Consider the following 20875-nt stretch of genomic DNA (forward strand, 5'->3'; position numbering starts at 1 on the left):
AAATGCAAATCGAAAAAGACAGTGCAAATATGTGGTTTGCATTTCACGATCAATCAAAATGTCATGAGTTTACATTCCAGTCAGGGGTTTATTTCAGGGTGATTAAAATAGGTACTGCTATAAGGAAAATCACAGTGTTTGGCAGTATATGTAGTATGGATAGAGAGGTTCTTGACATTGGCATATTGTATGTAATTTCGCCCACTGGTTCAAAGGAAATGAGCACCACCCTATGCTTGTTTGAATAGCGAGTGAAGTTTGACTTTGCAGCAATTAAATATAGATTTGATTACTTCAATATGAATTTTTTTTAAAAAAGTTATTGGAGTGGCTTCAAAGAATATAATTTCAACATTATTTCAAAATGCCCATTGAAGCACATAAGCGTAAATTATTTAATCTGTTAAAACACCCCTTGAGAGTGCATAATGTGAAAATATGATATACTGGAAAATTATTCAGTTGGGATTTCACATCACAACATTGTCCCTTCCTGTGGACACGTGGTAGGACTCTCCCGAAAATGAGACTTTGAGACTCAGTGAAGCCTTCCCAGCGTTAAAAGACTAAATTTGAATAAAAGCTTGAAAGCACACTGATTTACAGTCACTCTATTGCAGATTGTCAAATGCGACTTAAGTCACATTGAGATTTTTCTCCCTGCAATTCGACACATGCACCGCACGCGGCATGGCGTGATTAATTTGGGTCATTCTTTCCAGCATTTAAACAAATGCGTCATGCAAATTGCAAGGGGTTCATGCGAGCATGAATAAATGAACTGCTATTAGAGCAGTGAGACCTTCAGATTAACATTTTGACCTCAGACGTGGTTGCAGGTGAGGTATTGTTGTGATCTATCACGGAGGGTCAAATGATGCACTGTGTCACGGACATAGGCTCCGAGACCGCAAGATAATTGCAGTGCTTACCCTTTTCACCTCTGTTTGGGGAGAACTATTGGACGATAGCAAAAACAACAATGGATAAGGGCAATCGTTTTCTCTGACTAATCTTTGTTATGTTACAGTAATCTGGAAGACATTCCAAATCAATATCATCGTGGATTCGTACCACTATTGGTCTAATTAATAGTTTTCAATATAAAAAAGTTAAGTCAAGGTGTCCCTGTGCAAGCAAGCAATGGGGCAGCATTTGTCACCAATCATGGGAATTGTACATTCCCATGGCAGGGATCAGTCTCTACATTGAAAGCTCAACACATCTGTCAATATTGTAACACTGCCCCATAGAAGATGATACAACAAAAAATACGCGACATTTGGGCAATGGTAATCTCTATAGCAAACAGAGGAGCCAGAAATTCGGTGATTATTAGAATGGGGACTCCACTATACACCAAGGTGGTCCTCTCTGCCATGCAGAAGGTCCATTGCAAGTAACATCGTCTTTTGGTTTCTGCGTTTTTGAAGTGTTCTGCTTTCGTATCATTGCGAGCGCAGCATCACGCATTTCTGTCTCTCCATCTGGGCGATCGCTGCTCAGCAACATCCTGCCGTTGTAGTATATCCTGAGCGTGCTTGAAAATAATCAGTGGTGAGTTTTGTTATTGTGAAACTATGAAAGGGCGTGTAAATCACGATTTATTTAGAAAGCCTTAACTTTAATCTGTTGTCTAAAAATACCCAAAAACAAAATAAATCCATCGCAGGGCTCTACGTGACGCACAAATATGTGTACGTACAAATTGCTCATCGTCATTCTCCTTCAAAAGCATTGGAAATGCGAGGGTACAATAAGTGAATGACTTGCTCTGTCAACATTTCTTGACGATGAATGAGCATCACACATTATTCGGTGGCAGCTTCCTTTGTGCGGGTTGTGTAACGAGGCATGCATAATCAACCACAATTAGGTGCATGCATCAATGCACACCTGGTTACTTTGTGTTTGCTTGGGTAATTGGGATTATTCTTTTACAAACATACTTTGAAAATGTTAATGTTACAATGTCTGTTTTATTAAATAATGTGTTAAAACAGATTTTACCACTAAATAGAAGTTAATTTGTGTGTGCGTGTGCATTAAATCAATGTGTCCACATGCATAAACAAGCAATGCAGGATCCACATGTCACTGCTGGCAGCCTTGAGCATTATCAGCCATGGTCTATCCACTGCTGTATGAATGCCTCCCTACGCCCAAGTTATCACTCGCTTACCTTTGCATGGCAGTCTATTACGATAATTCACTGTAATAACTAATAATTATTTATCTATACGTTTTTGTTTTTCTTAGAAGGGACATACACATGGATATATAACGTCTGAATTTTAATTTTCCTTCAAACTAGCAATCCTCACATCCTGTGTACGTGACCATCTGTCCCTCCCAGCCACAAAACGTGTATTCTTATATAGAGATCTGTCTCTCTCCACCTTTCTCTTGCCTTCTCTCTGTTCCATATCTATGTCAATCCCTCTGCCCCCTCTCGTCCCTCGACTGTTTATCACCCACTTCCATTCCCCTCTCTGCGTTTCTCTCACGCCTCTCACCCTCCCTCTCCTTATTCCCAACCTCTCTAATTCTACCATTTCAATCTCTCTTTGCCCTTTCCATAAACACTCTCCTCCCACTGCCCTGGCGCATTCCCTCGCTTGTCTTCTTTTAGTTTTCCTCTTTCTTTCCTCTCTCTTTCATGCCATTTAACTTTCTCTCTCTCTCTCCCAGCCCCCTCTCTTCCTCCCTCTGTCTCGCACACTCAACCTCCCTCCTCTATTTCCTTCCCCCACCCCACCTCCTCTATCATCCTTTCTAACCTCCCTCCCCTATCTCTATATAGTAAGATCCCATTGAAAATAGACGACATTGCGATATTGATAGCTCTGCAGCCAAGTGGCCAGTAGCCAACCCCTTGGTTTCCTCCACCCACACGATGTACATTAAACTCCTGCTGCGTCAGATCGACTGTTACTTTTCAGATTGCAGATGGCAAAGGAGCTCACTTGCCAGGAGCGACCGGAGGGACTTGCATGCGAGCCTATTCTAGCCAATGAATGGGATCTAGCATTGGGGGTTGAGCATTTGAGCTGTTACGGCGTTGAGCATTGGCTGCAGCATTGGTTAGAGGTGTTTGTTCCGTGTTTCGTCGTGGGTTTGTGCATCAGATCTAGCAATGGAGTCCAGCATGGAATCGTATTCGCTATTGATGGATTTTAGAATAACTATTACTTCTTTGGATTCCTGTTCACAATCCTTATATGGGCACGCACATGCCCTGGGACAAAGTCCCATTGGTGAGCTCCTCCTGCAGGCGAGGCTGTATTGGCTGGGTCATGAAGCCCGCATGCCCAGACACCGCATACGTAAACAGCTTTTGTTCGGCCGGATAGAGGGGTATAAACGGGCGTGGCATGGGTTAGAGAAGATATGGAGTGATGTGGTACAGGAGGATGTGGAGCTGAGTGGACTTGCTGATGACTGGTACAAGCGGTGTCAAGATCGGCCTCTGTGTAGGAGACTCGTGAAGGATGCTATTCTGCCTCAGGGCAGATGTGGGGGTGTGCTTTCACGGGAACTTCCTGATATGGTAGAGTTTGGTCACGTGACCAGGAAGTTGCGATTTGAGGTTATCTAATCCAGAGGAGGGGGGGTCAGCTATCACACAAAGTACAAAATGGAGGCACAAATAGCATCTCAGTGAAGACAGGTGCATCTGTTCATTGTGGGATTTTAAAAAGTATTGTTTGTAAGTTCGTTTATGTTCTTATAATACTGGAATGCTGTTATGTTAGGATTGCCGTTATAATGCTGTAAATGCCGTTATAATGCTGTTAAATTGTTATGACGATGGGGCCTAGTTAACAGCGAAATCTGCCACTTGCATTATTGTGAATGCTATTTGTAGTGGATGAGTCAAGCCAGACTTGTGCCCATGTAACTTTAATGTGTTCTTGAGAGGAAAGATGAAGAAGTATCTCATCCACAGTTCAGTATTATATGCAGCACTACATTTAGGCAGCAGTATGGTGATTACACAAAGTGACCTTATTTAACACAATAGCGTATTCTCTTATTGTATAACTTCAGTACTAATGTAGGTGCCTGGTCCATCCACGACCTATTGTTGAGTTTCATGTTATCTAATTCAATGTTATGATGCTGCAGTGTTCATTAATTGTATTGATTTTGCAAGTATTAACAGATGCTGTATTTTGTGCTGTGTTTTTCCATCAGCTTTACCTCATTCTATTAATTAAATACGTCGGAGTCGGATATTCACCCTGGCTCTGAAAGTTTATTGAATGCGAGGTTAACTACTCGGATAGTGGTGCAACGCAGTGCACAGCGAGGCTGAGACAGATGCTACTGGGCAGTTGGAGGCAGTCGCCCTCCAGCAACAACGGAGGGCACATGTGGTGTATCGGCCAGTCATCTCAGTCGACCCATGGCACCTAGGTCTGTCCCGTGACCTGTCAGCGGGCATTCGACATGGCCTTAACGTGCGCATAGCCTGGCACAAGCGCAGTGGTAACGTCACCGCCACTTAGTGGCGAATGTCGGTTGTAGTTTGGGCATGACACCTGTTTTACATTATCCTAATTTAGTCCTCCACATTAAACAGATTAATTTATTATATCACTTTTTTTCAATGCAAAAGGGTGGATTTTAACTCTCTTGGCGAGTAGCAGAATCGTTTTATTTTCATGACTTTTATGTTCTGATTCGGACCGTTTATGGCAAAATCTCAAGTTCATTTTTGTTTATCAGACTTGCAGGAGGGTATCAATGTAATGAAATTGGGTAGAAAATGTTAATCACATTCATTGGACTATAAAACGGGGTTGTGTGTGCCATTTGAACCGTCATTCCATGCTTTGTGCACTTGCATGTAGCTAGAAATTTACCCTGGTTACAAATGTGAAAATATAATTCGAAGGGAAATTAACTTTGGATAGCAGATGGATCTGCATATGTAACCGCTGCTTAGTGAGAAGGCACGAACAGCCATATGAGCTGATGCCACCATTAAGCATGCTGTTTGCATATTTGGCATGACTTGTATAATCTACAGAGCATAAATGAATTAATTAAATAAGTCATCAATGACCATTATAATCAATCCAAAGCCTAATGAAGAAAACATCGATTTAGCAAGGGATACCCGGGGTACAAAGGCAACAAAAACTACACTGCAAATACATGTTATAAGAAAAAACTAGGCCAAGTCGCAGCTCTGCAATTGTTTGCTCATGCCATTACGGATAGAAGCGCCTCCGCTAGAGAGCATTCCCACAGGGTATTTGGCCTATTCTTCGACGCTGGCCAGACTTCTTTATTAAAAAAAAACTTTGAGTAACCACACTCTACCTCACCACATTCATTATGCTGATCGACTGTGATGTATCCAGTTATACTGCTGGGTGGACAGCAGTGCATTTTATGTAGCCCTCTGGAGTTGGCGGCCTGAGTGAAAAATGATAGCCTATCCACTATCATAATAGTCGTGAATTTAGTGGATAGGCAGGTCGATCATGGTGGGGTAAATTGTGGGTACTCCGACCTAATCCTGGACGTCTGGCCAGCATGGAGGAGGAGGCAAATATATAATCTAGAGCTTGCTCTAGAGCTCCCTCTATTGGAGGGGCCCTTCCAACAGCAGTGGCATGAGCAAGAAATTGCAGGGTTGCACCTTTACCATCTAACCTATAAAAGGCATTTTTGTCTGTCCGTCTGTCTGCGTACGCTTGCTTGCGGGGGATTTGGCTCTCGGACCGTGGGGTTCGCATAGAAAAAAATTTGCCGGGCGGCACGCCCCGGGCCCCGCGGTGGGAATAGGCTATTTCGTTTTCCCATCCCTTATCTTTAAAGTAGTTTAATTAACGATTTAGTGCGATTCCTCTATATTTATTTATTTTTGCCGACTGGATTGCTGCTGCGCATGCGCGAAACGCCGACACGAGTTGCCCCTGGCAATGCGCAGACGCCGTCGCCGGAGGGTGGACGCCATTTCTCATTCCCGTTAAAAATGCAAAAAGTTTACACGCAACGCTGAGGTAAATTCATCAAAGTGTCACGTCCTCTTCTCTCCCCCTCCACCCCAATGTGTACACTTACTATTATAGGGTCGGTAGATACTAAAATTATAGCGATTAAATAGGATTATTGTAGCGGGGGGGGGGGGGGGTAGCGGCCCAGCCCACAGCCTCGGCCGGCTGGGCAATTTAGGCGAGGCCGGAGGCTTTGCAACGAGACTAGGCCTCGTCACGGCAATCTGTCAGGTGAGTACTTTGTGCTATAGAGTCGATATATACTGCTACTAGCGGGGAAATATATTTAAAAACGTCTGAAAACTTAAAAACATAACATACAAATGAAAAGATAACTCATTCAAATAAAATAAAACCCGAGCGTGCAAAGAATCGATTCTTTAAATCGCGCAAAGGAATCAAAGGTTGTAGATTACTTTAGAATCGTCTTGAAACGACGACGCGCAACACATACACCCTAGATAAACCAGCTGTGTGCTCAAATCCCAGTTTGATGCAAGTCAAACAAAACCAACCATAAGATAGATTAACCATATGTTTTCTAAATCACCAAAAAAGCTTCAAAAACAATGTAACAACAGTAATCATAGGAACTGTGATTTTTATTTAACAATAAACGATATAAATAACATGTACGACCAAACTAGCAGCCATAGCTGGCAGCATGACACTCCCAGTGTATGATGTGTGAGTGAGTCAGGTGGTGGAAGAGAGGGGGGGAGGGGGATCCATCTTCGCCTCACGCCACCGAAGATTGGCGGCGGAGGGCCGGAGGGGAGAGGCGGTGGCGACCTCGGACGAGCGATGGACTCCTCCTCCGCCGATGTGGGGGTGGACTCCGGGGTGGGGACTGCCGGGGTGATATGGCGCCGCCGTCCTCCGCCGTCGTGGCTGGGCAGCGGTGGCACCGTCACCGCCGTGCTCCCCCTCCACCCTGTCAGAGGGGTCCGATGCCGGTCTCTGTCTGGAGTCGCCAGATGCTCGGAACGAGGAAGACTCATTCAGGTTGCTCAAGGCCCTGGCTACCTTTGGAGGTGGAGAAAGGAGGTCTGCGATGTGGAGAGTTCACTCTCTGCCTATTGATTTGCTGGGGAACAGCCCGGCCTTGGCGGGCCCCCCAAACCGGCTGCAGCCGCTTCTGTCAACGCCACCGTCGGCAGACGACGACTCGCCTCCCACCTCATCCTCGTCCTCCTCCTCGCCGTTGTCCTCCGCCTACTGCTCCTGCTGCCCCCCGGCCTCGGGGGACACGGCCGACAACAAAGAAAACTTTGACTTCAAGAAGCCTCTGCTGCCCCGGCGGCTGAACCACCTGGGCAGCGGTCAGCGAGACGCATGGAGACACATGTCAGCCCCAGTGCTGATGGTCCAGCAGGTGCCAGAGGACAACCACACTGAGGAAGAGGATGATGAGGAGCAGGTTGCCCTCTCAGCACCAGCCTGGGGCCAGTGCCAGAGGAGTTCCGCCGCCGGCGCCATGGCGGCAGTGGCAGCGTCACCGGCGCGGGCGTCCACCACCGCCTCCGGCACCCCCAGCGCCGTGGACGAGGAGGACGACGGCTTCCTGGAGTTCCCCTGTAGAGCCGGCAAGGAGGAGGCGATGGTGGCTGATCAACGCCCCCCTCGTGTCCTACACCCCGAGCCACACCCCCACCGGGAGCCGCTATCGCCACCAGCGTTGCCTCTTCCGCTTGCCCTCCACGCCCTCCATGGGCAGCTCGCGGGCGGCTTGGGCGGCGGGGGTCACCTCGGACTTCCGGGTGGTGACCTTTACCGAGCAGCAGCAGCAGGAGGCGGTGGCGGTGTGGTGCAAGCGGGCCGAGCGAACGCCGGGCGGAATGCCGGGGAGGAGCAAGCGTCACCGCGGAGACGGCGGCGGCAATGGTGGTGGGGACGGAGAGGAGTCGGAGCGAGGGGGGAGCGCCAGCAGTGTATGCAGGAAGTCCATGTCAGCCTGCGATGACATCACTCTGCTTCTGGAGGTCTCCCCGGACCGCTCTCTGATTGGGGACTTCACCAGGCCGCACGTGCTGCCTCTGGTGTCTGGAAAGGATGAGAGCCTCAAGTATGTCTCAGCTGACACGCTGAGCCTGTTGCTGGCGGGGGAGTTCCGCGACGCCGTTGGACGCTTCCTCGTCATCGACTGTCGCTACCCCTACGAGTTCCTTGGGGGCCACATCAAGGGAGCGGTGAACGTGGTGACGGAGGGCAATGCTCTGAGCCAGCTGCTCGTGAGCCCCCTGCACCTCTCGGAGCCCCGAAAGCGAGTCGTCCTCGTCTTCCACTGCGAGTTCTCCTCCGAGAGGGGGCCCCGCATGTGCCGCTTCGTGAGGGCGTCCAACCGGAACAGCAACCCCTACCCACGCCTGCACTACCCGGAGCTGTACGTACTGCACGGGGGCTACCGCGCCTTCTACCCCGCGCACACGTTTGCACCCCACAATCCCACATCGTCACCCCAGCACCATCGCCGCCGGCCCCAACACCGCCACCGTCGCCATCGCCACCATCACCGAAGTGGAGTTCGAATGATCCAGGCAGGCAGCTGCACGGGGGATACAAAGGTGGCCGGGTAGAGAGATGGAAGACGTTCACGCTTGACTGATATACACTCCATCACCACCATCGCCATCATCGACGACGCCACCACCATCATCTCGACCACCGCCACCATCACCATCTCCACCACCACCATCACCATCTCCTCCACCACCACCGCCGCCACCATCTCCACCACCACCACCACCGCCGCCACCATCTCCACCACCACCACCACCACCTCTACCACCACCTCCACCACCGCTTCCACCACCGCTTCCACCACCGCCTCCACCACCGCCTGCACCACCGTCTGCACCACCACCATCACCTCCTCCACCACCACCACCACCTCCTCCACCACCACCGCTGCCACCATCTCCACCACCACCACCTCTACCACCGCTTCCACCACCGCCTGCACCACCACCACCTCCTCTGCCACCGCCACCACCACCACCTCCACCACCACCACCACCTCCACCGCCACCACCTCCTCCACCACCTCCACCACCTCCACCGCCGGTGGATGTGGTGGTGGTCACCCACCTCCTTGCGTGCCCCTGCTGCTGCTGCCCCCGCTGCTGCCCCCGCTGCTGCTGCCCCTGCTGCCCCTGCTGCTGCTGCTGCCACGCGCTGGTGGTGCCCAGCAGCACTGGGAGCTGCGCGAGGGAGTGGGAGAGGCGCAGCAGCGGAGACGGCGCTGGCGATGAACTCCTCCTGCTGCTTCCCCCCCCCCTCATCTAGACAAAGTTGGTTTGTATTCTTGGTTCTTTCGGTAAAGTCACGTTGAAGTGAAACAATAAAACAATACAATTCTCACGACGTTTCGACTGTAAAACAGTCATCATCAGGTGTTTGTGTTACAGTCGAAACGTCGTGAGAATGTTATTGTTTTATATATTTTTTTATTTTATTGTTTCTCTTCAACGTGACTTTACCGAAAGAACCAAGAATATGAATCACTGCAGTCACGAAAGCTTTAAATCAAACATTTAAGTTGGTTTGATTCAAACTTTGCATGCGGAGGGGTGGGGCCATTAATTTGTAGCGGCGTCTCCCATTGGTCGAGATGAGACGGAAGTGAGGGGGGCGATGAAACGCGCTCGATGATTGGTCGTCCGGGAGTTGTTTACATCCCCCGCGTCGTGCGCGAGGCTTTAAACGTTGGGATGGTAACACGCACTCTGATTGGGCAAGGTTGTTGATGTTAAACGCTGTGATTGGTCGATGTTCCTTTCTTCCCCCACACAACCGTCATCACCAACTGCGTCCAAAAATAAAGCGCACTTCCATTGGCCTTGTGATTGGCTTAACGCGGGGTGAAAGCCACGCCTAGTTTCAAACTGTCCGCCCCCATCATCACCTCCTCCCCGCACACCCCCCGCTTCTCCACCCTCTCAACCCCCCCCCCGTTTCTCCACCCCCTCTACGCCCCCCCCGCTTCTCCACCTCCGCCACGCCCCCCCGGTGCTCCTCCCTCCCACGCCCCCCCCCCCCGCTTCTCCACCCCCCCCACGCTCCCCCGCTTCTCAACCCCCCCCACGCCCCCCCACACTCCCCCACTTCTCCACCCCCCACGCCCCCCGCTTCTATACCCCCCGCTTCTACACCCCCCGCTTATACACCCTCATGCCCCCCCCACTTTAGTTCAGTTTATTTAGTTCAGTTTATTTTGGTATAGCCCTGTGAGCCATTCGGCTCTTGAATCGGGTGCAACCACAACAAACAAAAAAACAAAAACACGAACAAGAAAAACATCTTAAAGTGACTGTGACTGCGCAAACAGAAAATCCATGGGAAAAAAACCAGCAAAAATATTCCTGAAAAAAGCACCGTACACCAACGCTGTGTGCAAAAAATCCCAGTGGGATGCAAGTCAAACAACAACAACCACAAAAACTTAGATTAAGGCCATCAGTCTAACTCCGTACTACAACAAAACAAACGTCCAAACCAAAAAACTTTTCCAAATCACCAAAAAATAAAGCCATAATTGCAACGTAACAGTGATCACAAGGACTGTGACCGAATTTTTACAATAAACTACCTAAATAACATGTTACACCAAATCTTAGAGCCATAGCTGGCTGCATGAGTTACTCCACAACAACAGAAGCATCGGTCGGAGTATAAAATTTTTCAATACACCTTTAAGATCAGCACGCTAAATCAAAATACAGATAATACTTTGTAGCGTCATCCGGAGCGAAACATTTTATTTTATTTTACGCCAATGAACAGCAGTGGCAGCTAGGGGTGTACAACTCCTCTAGATCAGTTTTGATCTCATTGGTAGCGAATCAAGTTGCAGTTTATTGGCAATAGCATTCCAGACTCTGGGGGCATCAATAGCAAAGGCCCTTCCTCCAGTTTTTGTATGGCAATAGGGAATGTGAAGCTGGTAAATGAGCGAAGACCTGAGGTCAAATTTGTTCTTTGAAACCCTCCCCACGCCCCCCCGCTGCTCCACCCCCCCACTTCTCCACGCCCGCCACGCCCACCCCCGCTTCTCCTCCCCCCCCACGCCCCCTCCCCCACTTCACCCCCCCTCCACGCCCCCCCCCCGCTTCTCCTCCCGCCCCGCTTCTCCCGCCCCGCTTCTCCACCCCCCCACGCTCCCCCGCTTTTTGTCCCCCACCCCCGCTTCTCCACCCCCCCCACGCTCCCCCGCTTCTCCACCCCCCCCACGCTCCCCCGCTTCTCCCCCCCCCCACGTCCCCCCCGCTTCTCCTCCCCCCCCCCCGCTTCTCCACCCCCCCACGATCCCCCGCTTATCCCCCCCGCTTCTCTTCCCCCACGCCACCCCCCCCCGCTTCTCCACCCCCCCCCACGCTTCTCCACCCCCCCCCCATGGCTTTATTCTGGTGATTTCGAAAAGTTTTTTGGTTTGGCCATGTTTGTTTGTTGTAGTACGGAGTTAGACTGATGGCCTTAATCTAAGTTTTCTTGTGGTTGTTGTTTGACTTGCATCCCACTGGGATTTTTGCACACAGCGTTGGTGGTGTTTGGTGCTTTGTCAGGAATATTTTGCTGTTTTTTCCTGGATTTTCTGTTTGCACAGTCACATAGTCACTTTAAGATGTTTTCTTGTTCATGTTTTTGTTTTTTATTTGTTGCGGTTGCACCCGATTCAAGAGCCGAATGGCTCACAGGGCTCTACCAAAATAAATGAAACTGAAACTGAGTCAGCATATGATGAGTGAGTGTATGATGAGTGAGTGTATGATGAGTGAATGGGTCAGTGGTTGTGTGAGTGAGTGTATAATAATATAAGTTGGTTGTATGTCGGCAAGTAAGCTAAACATTTCGAACAGACACATTCACAAATTTTCCTTTCAGATATAAGATAGATAGAGTCAGCATGTACCACTGTAGCGAAAGCTGTTATCATAGCAGGAACCACCATAGTCGATATGCACTGCTGTAGTCATAGCAGGATACCACCACAGTCAACATACAATGCTTCAGTCATAGCAGGATACCACCACAGTCAGTATGCAATGCTGCAGTCATAGCAGGATACCACCACAGTCAGCATGCAATGCTGTAGTCATAGCAGGTACCACCACAGTCAGCATGTAATGCTGTCGTGATAACAGGTATCACCACAATATGCACTGCTGTTATCAAAGCAGGTATAACCACAGCAGTATGCAATGTTGTAGTGATAGCAGGTACCACCACAGCAGTATGCACTGCTGTAATAGCAGGTACCACCACAGTCAGTATGCACAGCTGTAGGCATATGATACCACCACAGTCAGTATCCACTGCTGTAATCATAGCAGGTATAACCAGTCAGTATGCAGTGCTGTAATGATAGCACGTACCATCACAGTATGCACTGCTGTAGTGAAAGCAGGTTCCACCACAGTATCCACTGCTGTAATCATAGCAGGTATCACCAGTCAGTATGCACTGCTTTAATGATAGCACGTACCACCACAGCAGTTTCCACTGCTGTAGTGATAGCAGGTACCACCACAGTCAGTATGCACAGCTGTAATCATAGCAGGTACCACCACAATTAGTATGCACTGCTGTAGTCATAGCAGGATACCACCACAGCATGCAATGCTGTAGTGATAACAGGATACCACCACATTCAGCATGCAATGTGGTAGTCATAGCAGGATACCACCACAGTTAGCATGCAATGCTGTAGTCATAGTCGGATACCACCACAGTCAGCATGAAATGCTGTAGTGAAAGCAGGATACCACCACAGTCAGCATGTAATGCTGTAGTCATAGCAGGATACCACCACAGTCAGCATACAATGCTGTAGTCATAGCAGGATACCACCACAGTCAGCATGCAATGCTGTAGTCATAGCAGGTACCACCACAGTCAGCATGCAATGCTGTAGTCATAGCAGGATACCACCAGTCAGCATGCAATGCTGTAGAGATAGCAGGATACCACCACGGTCAGCATGCAATGCTGTAGTCATAGAAGGATACCACCACAGTCAGCATGCAATGATGTAGTCATAGCAGGTACCACCACAGTCAGCATGCAATGCTGTAGTCATAACAGGTACCACCACAATATATGCACTGCTGTAATCATAGAAGGCACCACCACAACAGTTTCCACTGCTGTAATCATAGCAGGTACCACCACAGCAGTTTCCACTGCTCTAATCATAGCAGGTACCACCACAGTCAGTATGCACTGCAGTAGTTAAAGCAGGAACCACCACAGTCAGTATGCACTGCTGTAGTCATAGCAGGTACCACCACAGTCAGTATGCACTGCTGTAGTCGTAGCAGGTACCACCACAGTCAGTATGCACTGCTGTAATCATAGCAGGTACCACCACAGTCAGTAAGCACTGCTGTAGTGAAAGCAGGAACCACCACAGTATGCACTGCTGTAATCATAGCAGGTCCCACCACAGTCAGTATGCACTTCTGTAATCATAGCAGGTACCACCACAGTCAGTATGCACTGCTGTTATCATAGCAGGTACCACCACAGTCAGTATGCACTGCTGTAATCATAACAGGTACCACCACAGTATGCACTGCTGTAATCATAGCAGGTACCACCACAGTCAATAAGCACTGCTGTAGTGAAAGCAGGAACCACCACAGTATGCACTGCTGTAATCATAGCAGGTCCCACCACAGTCAGTATGCACTTCTGTAATCATAGCAGGTACCACCACAGTCAGTATGCACTGCTGTAATCATAGGTACCACCACAGTACGTATGCACTGCTGTAGTGATAGTAGATACTGCTATAGAGTTAGTAAATACTAAAACAGTCAGCATACCACTACAGTCAGTAAATACTGCTACAGTAAGTAGATACTACTATACAGTCAGTAGATACTACTACGGTCATTAGCTACTAGAGTCAGTAGATACTACTATAGAGTAGATACTGCTATAGAGTTAGTAGATACTACTATAGTCAGTGGATACTACTATAGAGTCAGCATATACTATGATAGAGTTAGTTGTTACTACTATAGAGTCGATAGATACTACTGTAGGGCCAGTAGATACTACTACGGTCAGTAGTTACTACAGTCTGTATATACTACTAAACAGTCAGTAGCTACTACTGGCTCAGTAGATACTACTGTACAGTCAGTAGATACAACTACAGAGTCAAGAGTTACTACTTACTCTGTTGTATGTAGGGTGTGTAGGTATATATACCTACGTGAGGGACAATATATTTTTTTGAGGGGAGGGTCGACAATTTTTGGAAACCTTTTAGATCAACTATTTACCCCCCACTTTCTATAACTTTTTGGACTTGTGCAAGCCTCTTATAATTTTGTTGGTGGAGAAATGGACAAATGGCCCACCGGGCTTGCACAATACCTTAGTATCTGTGTATGTATACGTAAGGTTTTTAAGAGAAGTTTGGAAATATATTTTTTACCCGGGCAACGCCAGGTACTTTCCACTAGTACGTCATAAAACAGATGTTACGTTTGCAAAAGTGTAAACTCTCGGTGAATGGTTCGACCGTAAGCTCTTGCACTGTCGTGTATTTAGTGATGAATTATGTAGTTAGCATTAGTTGCTAGGTTTATTTTAAAATCCTTTTTGAGAAATGTTTAAATATGGTTTTATAAAGTAACCGGTTTAGTGTTCACATGACACATAGCATGATACGAAGGTCGTATTGATCGAGGCTTGAAGAAGTCCTGAATGAAAAAGTAATAGAAAGTGACAGGTAAATAGTTGATCCAAAAGGTTTCCGAAAATTGCCGACCTCCCCCCCCCCTAAAAATATTTTTACCCCCCCGTAGGCATATATACACCCGACATACAATAGAGTGAGTAGTGTCTAGTGACTGTATAGTAGTATCTGGCTCTACAGTAGTATCTACTGATTGTACTATTATCTACTGACTCTATTGCAGTATCTACTGACTCTATAGTAGTGTAGAGTAGTAGTTAGTGACGTCATGTCATGCTCGCCCTCCGGTACGATGACGTCACGTATGGGGACGTCATGGACAGGGGGCAGGACGGTGACATCATGTCCCCCTGGGATATTTAGGTTGGGACCCGTGACGGTTTCGAGGTCGTTGCGGGGAGCCAGGAATGTGTGAAGTTGGGACCCAGGGTAGGGGGAGATTAGCACCAGGCTAGGGTAGCCTGGGGGTGTGCTCGGGACCTCCCCAGTAGCCTTTCCCTGGGGGAGCGATGGGACCCAGCGTAGGGGGAAATTAGCACCAGGCTAGAGTAGCCTGGGGGTGTGCTAGGGATCTCCCCAGTACCCTTCCCCTGGGGTGTGGAGTGTAGGCAGTGAGCGTGCAGTACACGGAAGTCGTGTATGAAGAAAAGTCCTTAATAAAACAACTGGCGCAAGTTCTAGATTTAAATTCTAGATTTAAAGCTTTCGTGACTGCTAGGATCCATACTCTTTGGTTCTATTGGGTAAAGTCACGTAGGTGAAAATAAAATAACAAAAAATCACGACGTTTCGGCCACAACACAAGCGGCCTTCATCAGGTGAAGGGACGAGACTGTCTGGAGGACAGCGCTGGAGTGGAAGAAGCGACGCTTAGATCACGACCTTTAAGCTGTGTGAGAAGAAAAACACCAAGCGCCTTGACAAAGGAATTAGCATATAACTGGCGCAAGCCCCTACATGAAGATCTGCCTCCGAGTCGTCAGTTACGCCTCAACAGTAGTATCTACCGACTATATAGTAGTAAGTGCACACATTGGGGTGGGGGGGGGGACATCACACTGTGAAGAATTTACCTCAGTCTTGTGTTTATTTTTTTCCCCGGCCCCCACCGAACGCGTGTGCGCGTTGCTAGGGGCAACCATGGATCGGCTTCGTCGCGCATGCGCAGATGCGTGTTTTGGCGCACGCTCAGCGGCGTAATATAATAATTAATAGTACTAAATTGCTAATTTAACTACTTTAAAGTTGACGGATGCGAAATTCGAATAGCGCGGGCTCACCACGGGGCTTATAACTTGGTAACCCGGGAACTTTTTTTTTTACGGTAACGTTTGCGAGTCAAATCCTTAGCAAGTTTCGTCCCCAGACAGACAGACACAAACAGACACAAAGCAAAGACAAAGATCCCCCATATAGCCTTAGCAGACTGTAGGGGCAAGTGCTGTTAGCGAGCACCTATGAAGGCCGGAACGGTACACGAGGGGGTGGGTGGCCAGCACCACGCCCGACCGCCTTTGTCTCCCTAGTGGCAATGTTTACACACCGCACCAGGTACTCATTTGAGGCTGAGTCGACCTAGGGGAGGCCCGGGACCGGTTCAGATAATCGTCACTGGTGTTGGCCGTGAGCGGGAATCGAACCCGGGTCGCCAGGTTCATAGCGCAGCGCGCTAACCGCTACACTATCGCTCCCCATAACAAACAGACACACACACACAAACAGACACATAGACAAAGAATTACTTTTATAGGTAAGATTGGTATTTAAAATTACTGTAATTTTGTGTTAAAATTCCTACTCATCATCTGTGGACATTTTTTTAGATACAAATTTCAGTTACATTAAAACATTTGATTCTAAAAATTATTACATGGTTTTAAAAGATAACCTTTGTTTAATTTCTATATGAACATTATGGGTCGGTGTTTCTGGTTGGAAGAAACAGAGTATGGAGACTATAATAACATAATGAAAATATAATATGTAACCCTTGGTCAACCCACTTCTAGAAAAACACATCTCCATGGTCTTTGATCAGGAAATAGTTTGACCATACTTCACCACGCTAGTCAGTGCGGGTTGGTGAAGACAGCGAAATATACTCTTTTGTATGCTGTATAATCACAAATGTAATTCCATGCAACCGAGATGATGCGTTTTCCCCCTTGAGAGATGCTAACAATTTATTTATTCGAAGGATACGAGAAGCATGACAATGTTATATATGCAAAATAGACAGTCATAGAAATTCAAAATGTTCACAGTCTCGAGTGGTTTGTGTCCAAATATGATGTAGAGGCATAGTGCACTAAAGGTAACCTCATATTATTAATGCAGTCACACGTGTGATACTTGGCTCTAATGTAAAATACATTTTCACACTATGTCTTATTTCACAATATCCTGCATCATTCTTGTCAAGTTACACTTGCGCTAGATGTGATATCTAAGTTGAAAAATATGATGTCCCTAAGTAGGAATCTAATATACTAAGCTATACATTACCTTTCCATCTGCCTTGCTGGCAGAGCAATTGTAACGCCTCAATTTATCTCAATTCTGACAGCATCTTGTGGGAAATAAAATATTACTTCAAATCAGTTTATTGATTTGAAGCAGGTGCCAACGTATTGGAGCAGCTCGTCTCTTTTGCAAGAGAGACTTATGGGTAAATTTTAAACTAGACTATAATTAAAGAAAAGTAAATGTGCAAAGAATAACATGCATGTAAGGGCAGTACTAAATTATCTAAATATAACGTAATACAAGATGTTTTGCAGAAGAAATTGAGATTAGAATTATCTTGAAGTAAAAATAGTAGATACAAATGCCTAATAATGGAATATACATGTAAAACAACTACTGTATAATGGTAGGGAATCATCATGGGGCCTCCCTCGCCATGATAAAAATGTAAGAATAGGTGTTACCCTTTCTGGCAATAACACAGGTGTTAAGATGTTAAAACACCAAACTGAAACCTTTTGCAAGGAATCATGTATGCATTAACCACATATACTTGTGGTAAACATGAAAAAAATTGCTCTGATATTATATGCGGGCAATCAGTCAAAAGCAAAGGAGACATAGTTCATGAGCAATGTCTGAAATAGGTGGAGAATGATGAATAATATGAAAAAAAACATTCTAGACAATTTAGCTGAAAGTGTGCGAGTTGAAATCATAGCTGGGGTTGATTCAGACGTCAACATTGCTTGTCCTTTGGAAATACTATCTATCGCTTTCAGATAAGGAATTTCCACCAAATGCCCAGGGCTCACAATTTACAAAATGCCCAGCATCGTAGTGCTGGTTTGATCAGGGGACACACTTGGTTTACCGGGCTGAGATCACAAACTCTTTTCATGTGATCCCGGTTTAATATCAACCGAGACTCCGATAAACAGAACTTCACCCGCGCTGCTTCAATACGACGCAACCTTTATTTTTCATCACGCGTTAAGGCTACAGCAGCACACAGGGTAGGTTGTGTGGATGCTAAGAATTTAACGAATTTATTGCCGAGCTTCACTTGTCATCCCAGAGCCTGTGCAGCGCACAGCTGAGTGAGATTAGAGCTGGGCGAGCAGGACATTAATTAATATATTCTGTACCCCTTAAACGTGTACAGTGAGGGAAAAATTATTTAATCCCCTGTTGATTTTGTACGTTTGTCCACTGACAAAGAAATGATCAGTCTATAATTTTAATGGTAGGTTTATTTGAACAGTGACAGACAGAATAACAACAAAAATCCAGAAAAACGCATGTCAAAAATGTTATAAATTGATTTGCATTTTAATGGGGGAAATAAGTATTTGACCCCTCTGCAAAACATGACTTAGTACTTGGCAGTAAAACCCTTGTTGGCAATCACAGAGGTCAGACGTTTGTTGTAGTTGGCCACCAGTTTTGCACACATCTCAGGAGGGATTTGGTCCCACTCCTCTTCTCCAAGTCATTAAGGTTTCGAGGCTGACGTTTGGCAACTCGAACCTTCACCTCCCTCCACAGATTTTCTATGGGATTAAGGTCTGGAGACTGGCAAGGCCACTCCAGGACCTTAATGTGCTTCTTCTTGAGCCACTCCTTTGTTGCCTTGGCCGTGTTTTTGGGTCATTATCATGCTGGAATACCCATCCACGACCCATTTTCAATGCCCTGGCTGAGGGAAGGAGGTTCTCACCCAAGATTTGACGGTACATGGCCCCGCCCATCGTCCCTTTGATGCGGTGAAGTTGTCCTGTCCCCTTAGCAGAAAAACACCCCCAAAGCATAATGTTTCCACCTCCATGTTTGACGGTGGGGATGGTGTTCTTGGGGTCATAGTCAGCGTTCCTCCTCCTCCAAACACGGCGAGTTGAGTTGATGCCAAAGAGCTCCATTTTGGTCTCATCTGACCACAACACTTTCACCCAGTTGTCCTCTGAATCATTCAGATGTTCATTGGCAAACTTCAGACGGGCATGTATATGTGCTTTCTTGAGCAGGGGGACCTTGCGGGCGCTGCAGGATTTCAGTCATTCACAGCATAGTGTGTTACCAATTGTTTTCTTGGTGACTATGGTCCCAGCTGCCTTGAGATCATTGACAAGATCCGCCCATGTAGTTCTGGGCTGATTCCTCACCGTTCTCATGAGCATTGCAACTCCACGAGGTGAGATCTTGCATGGAGCCCCAGGCCGAGGGAGATTGACAGCTCTTTTGTGTTTCTTCCATTTGCGAATTATCGCACCAACTGTTGTCACCTTCTCACCAAGCTGCTTGGCAATAGTCTTGTAGCCCATTCCAGCCTTGTGTAGGTCTATAATCTTGTCCCTGACATCCTTGGATAGCTCTTTGGTCTTGGCCATGGTGGAGAGTTTGGAATCTGATTGATTGATTGCTTCTGTGGACAGGTGTCTTTTATACAGGTAACAAGCTGATATTAGCAGCACTCCCTTTAAGAGTGTGCTCCTAATCTCAGCTCGTTACCTGTATAAAAGACACCTGGGAGCCAGAAATCTTTCTGATTGAGAGGGGGTCAAATACTTATTTCCCTCATTAAAATGCAAATCAATTCATAACATTTTTGACATGCGTTTTTCTGTATTTTCTTGTTTTTATTCTGTCTCTCACTGTTCAAATAAACCTACCATTAAAATTATAGACTGATCATTTCTTTGTCAGTGGGCAAACGTACAAAATCAGCAGGGGATAAAATACTTTTTTCCCATAATTGTACATAAAAAAACACGAGTGATAGCGACAGCCACTGATTGTCGTGTTTATGCATGGACTGTGCCACATCATGCAGCTTTTCAAAGCAGACAATGGCACGTTTGCTCAGAGTTCGTAATTAGGGCTGTTAACGTTTATTCTCTGGATATTTATGTCAAGGCTAGCTTTTAATTAAACAACGCAGGATACATACTGTATAGTATCACATTCTTAGGGATGACAGTGAACCTCTCTGCGGTTTTTATATACGGCATACGTAGAAAGTACTGATTTTGCATTTTTATTAAATTTGCCCTTGGCAGCTGTCTGTTGAGTTATTACTTTAAAAGTACATCTTCATCCCTGTAGATAAAAACAATCTATTATAAAAGCCCAGCGTTCCGTTTGTCCGTCAACTAAATTGTAAGAGCCGTTCAGAAGGCCTAAATCAAAAAAATGTAAAAAGTGGACACCTCCCCAACCCCCAGATATGGGGGTAAAACGTTGATCCAACAGGTTTACAATTGTCACCCCCCCCTCCCAAAAAGACAATTTACTTTGTAGGCATATATGCGTACACACCCTACATACAATAGCGTCAGTCAGTCGTATCTACAGTCGTATCTACTGACTCTAGAGTAGTATACTACACACCCTACATATAATACAGTCAGTAGTATCTACTACACACCCTACATACAATAGAGCCAGTAGTATGCCCTATACACCCTACATACAGTGAGGGAAAAAAGTATTTGATCCCCTGCTGATTTTGTACGTTTGCCCACTGACAAAGAAATTATCAGTCTATAATTTTAATGGTAGGGTTATTTGAACAGTGAGAGACAGAATAACAACAACAAAATCCAGAAAAACGCATGTCAAAAATGTCATTAATTGATTTGCATTTTAATGAGGGAAATAAGTATTTGACCCCTCTGCAAAACATGACTTAGTA

The 20875-nt window shown here is 46.6% G+C and overlaps 1 protein-coding gene across 1 annotated transcript; it reads left to right on the forward strand.

The window, feature by feature from the left end:
* Positions 1-6937: 6937 nt before the first annotated feature.
* Positions 6938-8781, forward strand: LOC142924749 (uncharacterized). The gene has a single exon (XM_076067522.1). The coding sequence runs from the start codon at positions 7418-7420 to the stop codon at positions 8585-8587; it is 1170 nt and encodes a 389-aa protein (XP_075923637.1). The 5' UTR covers positions 6938-7417; the 3' UTR covers positions 8588-8781.
* The last annotated feature ends 12094 nt before the right edge of the window (positions 8782-20875 follow it).

This window comes from Petromyzon marinus, chromosome 16, assembly GCF_048934315.1.
Source record: "Petromyzon marinus isolate PM22_M1 ecotype Great Lakes invasive population chromosome 16, UKy_Petmar_22M1.pri1.0, whole genome shotgun sequence".
In the NCBI taxonomy this organism is placed as follows: domain Eukaryota; kingdom Metazoa; phylum Chordata; class Hyperoartia; order Petromyzontiformes; family Petromyzontidae; genus Petromyzon; species Petromyzon marinus.

Coding starts and splice junctions, on each gene's coding strand:
- LOC142924749 (XM_076067522.1), top strand. CDS start 7,418: ATGATGAGGAGCAGGTTGCCCTCTCAGCACCAGCCTGGGGCCAGTGCC.